We start from the raw sequence: 9174 nt of genomic DNA on the forward strand, positions 1-9174 counted from the left end.
CCTGAATCATGTTGCTTCATCTAATGTTTCATTTCAACCATGAAGAGTATATAAGTGTATCATGGGTCAGTCCTGGATCTGCTCTGCTCTTAGCTATCCACTGAAACTGTTCAACAGCCGCCTTGTGCTAAATCTCACATTTTGTTAAAAGGGATAAGGTTGGCATTTTTTTATATACTCATTTGCCTTGCAACAAATTTATTATCTGCAAAATAATCTCGTATCATGCTGGTTTCTCAGGCTTGGCTTCATGAGTGGACAGCCTGGACAGAATTCATATGGAGCATTTATTGACACACAGATAAAGTGCCACAAATATACAGTAATGCCATCATGGTGATGCTGGTTTTATATTGCTGTGAGGTGCACGTCCTAGTGAGTAATCAATTCATTCATGTCAGACAGGGCTAAACAAATTCACACTTTATTTTAGAGTACACAACTGTTTAGAGGGTAATGAGGGACACATTACAACAGAACTGCACTGTAAACCAAAGTCAAATCACATATTTGCTATTTCACCATCTGAAAAAAATATGTGAACCAGATCTATCGATTGTAGAGGTAGCTGAATATTCTCAGTTTATTCGTGACTAACTTGTAGCCTAATACAGCAGGAAAATAATGTCATTTGATCAAAGTAGTAAGCATCAGTCTTAGCTACTCTACCAGTTTTGTGACACCTGCCAAAGACAGTGTGTCTCAAATAGCAAAAATATGATGTACACTTTAGTTTACAGTGCAGTTCTGCTGTAATGTGTCTCTAATTACCCTCTAATGAAGTCTAATAAGGGTCCAACAGTGGGAAATGAGCAACAGTTTAGTTTACAGTTCTGCTGTAATGTGTCCACAATTACAATTATAAGTCTAATAAAGGGTCTAATACTGTCTAATAAAGAACATATTATTTCTAATTTTGTTTAATTTAATACAAAATACTGCTTGTTACATCTTGTTAGTGTACTGCAAAATAAAGTTACCACAAATTCTAATCCTCACTAATATGTAATGATTGACTGATAATATATTTCAGTTCTTTTTACTAGAAGGGGTTTTGATCTAACTACTGTATAGCATGCAAAGGCATGCACAGCTAACAGAGACACACAAAAGACCTATCTCTAAAATTTATATATTTTTTTAAACATTTTAAACTCTTCTGACATTATAAAGGCTTATAAAGGAGGTCCTACACATTAGTTGAGAATTATGACCTTTAAATGGACGTGCACATCACAGTGAGAAAGGCGCACTTGTTCAATACAGAATCACCATAAATCATCAGGTCTTGTGCTGCTGTAATCTTTATATTAATTCACAGTACTCTGGGCCTATAAAGTTTTCTTCCGCATCGTCAGACCATAAATATTAAACATTTTTAGAAGTTCCAGGAATTCTGTGTTTGCAAACAGGAGCAACAGGAACAAAAAAAAAGTGTGTCTGTGCCACTTTTGCGTATGTGATTGCATAGCCAAAGCTTATCCTGTAACTGCTTTCACAGTCTGGATAAAATAGTCGTTAAAATGTGCATTGTAGTGTTTGAAAAGCCGCAAAACGGAAATACTGACAGTTAAAAAGTCGAGTTAGATGTTCCTATTTCTGAAATTTTTATTACCGCAGTTATGTAAAAGGTGAAGGATTTATTAAGAGAAGAAGTAGCAAACAGCACACGGCGGTTACTGGAAATGCAAAGAAAGGGTCCCTAAATTTATCTGTAAAGCTTGAATGGTTATGTCTGCAGCACAGACAGGCTTGAAGCCGACCACAGTCACCTGTGAAATGAGAATCTGTGGAGACTGGACAGGGCTGAATGCTCCGGTGAAGCTCCTCAGTAGAGCGTACTTACAGAGAATGTGAGAGGCCTGGCAGTGCTGAGGGGGGCGGACAAAACCAGCCTGTATGTACGTCCACTGTTCTCTGAGAGCCCGTCAGCTCCATAACCACCAGGCCAGCTAAGCTTACATATCCAAGGAATTAACCAGTGTTAGCAGTATATCAATGAATATTTGTTGAGCTTTTCATTATTGCATTTAAGTCAGCGTTTGCATCCACATTGCAAGAAGAAAAACATCAAGAAAATATGTCAGATGTGTCATTTAAAAAGGATTCTTTATTAAGAATAGTGATCTTACAGGATGCCCTTTTTATGTTTTGTATCATTGAACTTTTAATGGTAATATTTTTGCAATAAAATATTGAAAATGGATGTCTGGTCAGACAAATTATCTGACAAATAGAATTAGCAGGAAACACTATAAGTCAACATTTTTTTACAATCAATGCATTGCTGTATGACGTCGGATCCTAATGAGGTAACGTTTGTTTGGAGTTTGAATCCAATTTCAAACTGAGATGGGTGTAGAACAAGTGTGAGCGAAAATGCCTTATTGTTTTTCAGTGCAATTAAGATGATTGCATTTGTGTTTTGTTACTGTTCTTGAGAATAAATATTTATTAAAAACATTCCAATAGATTTGTATTTGTGCTGGCCTTGTAAGGAAATTGTAGAAGATACATAATCATGAAAGACGGTGATGGGAATGTGTTGTCACTTTTTTAAGCTCACTAAAAGTTAAAGTATACATTAATTTTGATTGGTCTCACTTGAAACTCATATTGAGTTATGATTAATAGTTTTCAGTGGATACTACATGATTCACATCGCTGTTCTTTTATGAAATTAGATTTAATATCTATGAAGTAAAAGTGTGGCTGGTTTGCAGGGGTAATATTTTCCTCTTGCTTCACAGTAGGGCCCACAGAACACTGAAGATTGGCATGCTCCATCTCTCTTAGGTATGTATAAGTGTGTTTCCGAACAACAGGTGAACTCTATGCTTCCTCTGTGTACTTCCTATTTGTGAAGTCTGCTTTTATCAGAGGTTCAAAGCCTCTGTTTCTCCGTTGACGCAGGTAGAGCACAAAGATAAGAAGAAGCACCAGGAGACCGATGAAGACTCCCCCCAGAGTGGATCCCAGCACAAACACAGCCGTCCCTCCATCTGTGTCTGTAGAGATGAAGCACAGGTGAAGATAGTCATAAAGCTTTTAGCAGCAGGAAAAAATATATGTAAATTTAATTCATTATGTTAAAACAAGATCTGCCCCATGAGACTTTAATTAAACGTACTAAATACCATGTACTGTAGTCCCCAGTGAGAGACAAATCATTTGTGTTCCCATTTTAATTGTGTCACAAATTACACACATAGTGTTTGTCCATTTAAAGTCAAGAAAGTCATAGTCAAACTTTTAGTTTTTCTTTCGTCTCACACAATATACGTCATCAACACCAGCATGTCTGTCCCATGTAACATTATCTCACCTGCTGTGTTTTTACCCAGCGACTCCTGGTCCGTTTATCAGACCCGCTGCTTGTGTGACTATGTCCCAGTATGAAAACACAGCAATCATAGCTTCAGCGACTACCGTTAGCTTCTGGAGGGAGAAAGTCACCTTCATGACTTCTGGGTGCGTAGTCATTCCAATTACAGTACATATCTTCACAGTCTTATACTTAATTTTACAACAAACTTTGGCTTTTTTGTCTTGTAAAATTACCTTTTAAATTGACAAGGATCATATGTGTAATTTGTGGCACAATTCACACAGGATCAAAAAATTATCTGCCTCTCGCCATTGACTACAGGTCATTTTTTCCTAAGTTACATCCCATTGTGGTCCAGTGGAAGGGGTGTGACTTTGCCTCTCTATTACTAGCTAGTACTTCTGACTGACTTTCTTACTGTCGTTTCCAACTAAAACTCCTCACCGACTGCAACACTGAACTTCACAGCAATAGAGGAGGGAAACCAAGATTTTTGTCACCACCCCTTGGCATCTCATACAGGCACACGAGGTACCCTTTAGCACCTGTATGAGGCGCTGTTAGAAGAGCTGTTGTGAAGCTCAGAGTGGTGGCTTTGTCTGACTAACTTAGCCTGACTTGGCTAAGTCCAGGCTTACCCAGAAATTACTAACTAGATGGAGATGAGCTCCCCGAATGAAGCAGTTACCTTGGAGCTAGCCTTCTGTGATGGTATCCACCTGTCAATCAAAGTAGGCACGCCCATAATTTTACATAGCTTTAGGGCTTAATATAATTTAAACGGGTGAGTTATATGAAAATTCGTCATGAATGGGGGAGATTAGCCATAGAGACCAAAACCATTTTTGTACCAGACAGTAAACATGTTTATCTCTGCTAATAAGTTGGGCGTTTTAATATTGGGTGTCTCTGTTTTTGGAGCCAACCTCAAGAGGCCATTCAAGGAACTGCCGTCTTTGGCACTCGCTCATTAGCTCTACTTCTCAGCCGCAGAGGTTGCCGCTTGCTGTAGCTTCATATGTACTTGACAGATTCAACAATGGAATCAATCTTCTCATCTAACTCTCAGCAAGAAAGCGAATAAATGTATTTCCCAAAATGTCCAACTATCCCTTTGAACTCATTCTTTTTTAAGACTTGCTCACCATCCAGGGCAACGGCATAGGAATATCCCAGCTGCTCAGATGGAATATATATATCCTCATTAGTGATTGGAGGGAAGAAGGGAACCATGTTGTAGTCTCTGTTGTGACCAATGGGGGCCATCTCGTCTGGGAAGGTGGCGTTGGATGGGACAAACCGTCTCATCCACTCATCAAAAATGGCATCAGTGAAAGCGTGGAGCACCTGTAAGATAAACAACCAGAGGCACCATGGTTACTTCAGTGACACTAATTCCACCGTGTTGTTTCAGAGTAAACCATGAAATCAGGCTCTGACCAGAAAGATGGGGTCGTTGGCTGCAGAGTGGGACAAAGCACTGGTTCCATTGAGCATGGAGTGGACGAGGTTGTGAAGGTTATTGACCGACTCATCCAGTTCTCCGTCTGGTTTGTCGTAGCCTTCAAGAGCATTTCTGTTAATTACAAAGCACAGTGACTCTGTTAAACAGTAGTTTTCCAAAGCCTCTTAAATCAAAAGTTTAAAAAGCATGGTCCATTTTCTAATTAATCTAATCAACATCAGTTAGCTAGGTAGTTAGCTAGTGTTTTGCTCTGTAGCAAAACTCTGGCTAACTAGCTGCACAATCTACAACAATTAGCTAGCTAGCTACTTATGTCTGATAGTCCATGTTAGTAAAACATTGGCCAACAAGCTAGCTAATCAATATCAATAGTTAGCAAGCAAGTTAGTTAGCTAATTAGCTAGCATTTTGCTAACATTAACTAACTGATAATGTGAATATGTATCACTTTTACAGCTCCCCCAGCAACATCTTTTGATCAAATCAAAATGTGGTTTTCTTTTCAACACAGACAAGCGTAGCACATAGCATATCGAAGTACAGGAAACAATATTTTTTTCCCAGCATGTCAAAGGCATGACCCACCCTGCTCTGCCTCTGATTGGCTTACCCTGACATTCTTATCCTAACTCTACTCAATGTCACTCTTCATGCCTAAAGGCCCGTTCACACGCGCAAATTCACATCCTTTTGTGACAAGTTCAACTTTGGTGAACTTTGAGAGAGTGGAGTCGGCCTCAACGAAGAGCAAGGATGTTTGTGTGTTGTTTGCCTCAGCAGGAGATGGCCACCCCACTGCATTAGCATATGTGTGACCACAGCCTTAATTTACCCAACACACACCAACTAAGTCAATGAGTACTATCCAATCAGAAGCAAAGAACAAATCTTTGCTATCCTGGAGATAAAAAAAAAAAAAAAAAGCACACAGGAAATAGGAAAGGCAAAAGTTGACCAAGGTCCCAAAAGGAGCAGAACTTAGGAAGGATCCATTTCTGTGTGTGAAATAGCAGGTGTACATTTAAAATTATTATTGATGCTAAACAGTAGAATTGTACCTAAAACTAAAGGAGGAGTTGGTGAAGTATGGAGGGCTGTCAAAATCTCTGATTCCAAGGCAGCTTCTGACGTCATTCATGGTGGGCAGAGTCATGCTATTTCCCCCGATCATCCCTCTCTGAATGGAGCCCTCATTGGTGCCATTACAAAGGGTCACCAGGCGATTGTAGTCATCCAAACTGGAGGAGAAAACAATTCAAATATTAAAAGGTTTCACTGATTTCTAGTAATCTAGTAATATTAATTTGCCCCACATCATGAGTTTTTTTCCCTCCCATCAATATTTTGTGCTGACCTGTTGCACACCACCCCCCATCTGGAAAATCTGGACTGGTTGCTGATGAGTGACGGGTTGTCTGGGTTTCGGCCTCCCAGCAGACGGTCGGTACACACATCACACTCACTTTGACCCGTGGCAAAGTTCCAGTAAGGGATCGCAAAGTTCTCATTGCCAGTCAGTCTCTGCAGGAAACAAAACAATTGTGTTAATATTAGTTTACATCAGTATAAAAGTGTAAAAATGTAATGTGTATTTTTTCATCATAAACATGGTATTTTGGTGGCTCATAGTTGTGTCCTGATTGTTACACTGTAACTGTGACTTCGCTAGTTTGGATACAGTCTAGGAACTGTGTATTTGAAAACCTTATTTCTCAATTTTTGGTCTTTCATTTTATAAATCAATGCTATTGGTCAACCTTTATGTCTGTCTGTGACTTTTAGAAATGTTTAATTGATGAAACATTAAAAGAGAGCTTGTGAGTAACTGTTGGCAAAACAAAACATCCTGAATGAAGTTAGGCTTCAGGGCAGAAATGAGAACAGCTTTCTGGCAGAAACCTTTCTGTCTTAATTATTTTAAACATTTGTGACAGCTAATACATCCTCTAAATTGCTTTACTAAACTTTCCCTTAAAAATTCTAAATATCCGATTTTTGTTTGTGGAAAGACAGCATATGACATTAAAAACCTTCATATGTGGAGCAAAAAACAACGTATTTTCGGTAGGTAGCCCTTAGAGCAGAGAGGTTCACTTCAGCACTTCAGTGCAAGTCTCTGATATGTACTTGCCCATTTAAAAATGTTTGTAACGTGAAGGAAAATAACAATTTGTAGAAGGTGTTTATGTAGGTGAGGTGAGGAAAAAAAACTCCCAAGATATCAGGAGACATCAGACACTGATGTACCAATAATTAGTATGAACCAAGTTAGGATTTTAAATTAGTTTCAAAGCAACTATTGAAAGGGTGATCACAAATGCAAAATATTCATTTTCACAGTGACAGCTGTTTAGTTTTCAAATAACATATCCAGTCATGCCAAAATTAATTAATTTAACAATATGTTCTCCGAAGATTACACACCTGTAGCTCTCGTTCCAAGCTGAGGAGGTGATACCTGTGCCAGGTGATGAATGCTGGTCCTTTGTGTGAGAAATCAATGGCTTTGAATGGACGACCAGGACCTACAGGGAAAAGAAGTGTCCAATGAGCTCATCTGGTCACAAGATCAGAAGCCTTAAATGACTTGTAGACAAGGACTAAATCTCTAGTTTGTGGTTTCTAAATTTTGAATGCTAATGTTGATCTAGACTGTATTAAGTATAATCAGATTTTTTTTAAAAGTGGAGTTTGATTTTTCTTTTAGTTAAAATTATACCTCAAAGGTATGTGGTCAAAAATGGCTCATGCCTGGAACAAGCTTAAAAAGGTCATTAAACATATAATTCTGTCATTATATTGTGAATATTTTTTAAATCTTATTTCTATTTCTTAGTCCACCACATGAACTAACCAGCTCCAACAGTTTTATGTCAAGAACTGTGAGCATGTTCATTTACCAAGAAGGGTGTCTCGGACAGAGTAGTAATGTTGCCAGACAAAGAAGTCATAGATGGAGATGTTGGCGACCTGAGGCTCAGTTCCGTTTGGTCCCAGGAGTCCCAGCCAGTGCTGGGTGGCAATGACATAGTCTGGGTGGGTGGTGGTCTTAGCCAGCTCCAGAGCATCGAGGAACTCCTGGAGCTCTTCGGGGGTAAGGGAATGGATGTTCTTACGCACCACAGGGGCTTTCCTCTGGTCACAGTTTGGTCCGGTCCAGCCAAATTTACACTGACCGCAGTCATGACCCGCAAAGTTACCTGCAACACAGACAACAAACTAAACCTGTCAAAGGACGTTGATGATTTTCCAGGCTCAAAATGCTCAACGAAACAGCATCTCAATAAACCGGTGACTCACCAGTACATCTGCAGGTCTGGTTGAAGAATTTGGTAGGCCACCTCTCTCTGTCGTCAACATTTCTCAGCCTGTACGGTCCTCCCCAGGGTTTGGTGTCGACTCGAACGGTCGAGCAGCTTCCTCTCCCTGACAGAGAGCCGCACATGTTGGCAGGATCTGAGCCCAGAGAGGGGCAACACTGCTTGGACAGAATCCCCTCCACTGTGCAGCACACTCGGGGAAACTGAGCATCTGCAGGCTCAGCCCAGAGGAGCAAACAAAGAAGGCCGAGACCCAGCGCCTTCATCATATTTCACCTGTTTGTTTCCTCCAGTCGGTGGTGACAAATCAACTTTCTGCAGTAAAATTGTCAATTAGTTCCCCCAGAAGAGTGTAGAATCTCAGTCTGCTACGGTCCCCAGTTGTGTATCTTCAAATTAGATTCAGTGATAGTTTTAACATCTGTGGAAACAACACTTAAAGCAAAATCATGTTGTGTTCCAGTTGGTTTCATGCACATTAAGAAAGCCTCTAATTTCTGTTCTTGCTTTTGTAGAGCAGGGAAGGATTAAGCCACTGGTCTTGTGATGATCACCTGACAGCAGTGAGCTGGACTAAGATCTGGATGAATACCAAGAAACTGCCCAAGGGGGCTATTAAATGTTGTATAGCCACTTTGTACCAAAACAGTCGTGTCTGATTTAATCAGAAAAAAAGATAACAAAACAGGCAAATACATCAGATTTGCCTCAGACAGAGTTTATTGTGTGCAGCCACCTGTACAGATATTTGGTCAAATGCAAAATTAATTATGCAGTAAAGAGTGAATAAATACCATCTACAGGATCATTCTGATAAGAAATTAGAAATAGAAACATTGTCTCGAAACAAATTAATTTTTTGAGTCACTCTCAGCTATAAAAGTAAAAAACTGAAGAAAAAAAAAACAGCTTTCAAGCCGAGGCCAGACAGGATCTGTTGTGTAAATCTTAATGGGAGACTAATCATTTTAATCCAGCCAGAAGATACAGTTTTCAGAAGCATTTTGGAGCTTATTATTCTAGCGGGTCTTTTCTCAGTGCTTTTTTTTCCCCCCCATTGA

The 9174-nt window shown here is 39.5% G+C and overlaps 1 protein-coding gene across 1 annotated transcript; it reads right to left on the minus strand.

Moving 5' to 3' along the window:
- Nucleotides 1-2090: 2090 nt before the first annotated feature.
- On the minus strand, nt 2091-8604 carry dct (dopachrome tautomerase). The gene is made up of 8 exons (XM_084725048.1): nt 8094-8604; nt 7694-7993; nt 7218-7318; nt 6148-6314; nt 5852-6031; nt 4769-4904; nt 4474-4675; nt 2091-3008 (listed from the first exon to the last, which is right to left on the minus strand). Exons 1-8 carry the CDS (start codon nt 8380-8382, stop codon nt 2833-2835), a joined length of 1551 nt encoding a protein of 516 aa, XP_084581174.1. The 5' UTR covers nt 8383-8604; the 3' UTR covers nt 2091-2832.
- Between the last annotated feature and the right edge of the window lie 570 nt (nt 8605-9174).

The sequence above is a fragment of the Lutjanus erythropterus genome, chromosome 8, assembly GCF_056507025.1.
Source record: "Lutjanus erythropterus isolate fLutEry1 chromosome 8, fLutEry1.hap2, whole genome shotgun sequence".
In the NCBI taxonomy this organism is placed as follows: domain Eukaryota; kingdom Metazoa; phylum Chordata; class Actinopteri; order Lutjaniformes; family Lutjanidae; genus Lutjanus; species Lutjanus erythropterus.

Bases quoted from the DNA above. Each gene is read 5' to 3' on its own strand.
- dct (XM_084725048.1), bottom strand. From the start codon at position 8,382: ATGATGAAGGCGCTGGGTCTCGGCCTTCTTTGTTTGCTCCTCTGGGCT. The intron at 7,994-8,093 runs GTGAGTCACCGG...TCTGTGTTGCAG, and splicing joins CCAGACCTGCAGATGTACTG to GTAACTTTGCGGGTCATGAC. The intron at 4,676-4,768 runs GTCAGAGCCTGA...TTTATCTTACAG, and splicing joins CCAACGACCCCATCTTTCTG to GTGCTCCACGCTTTCACTGA.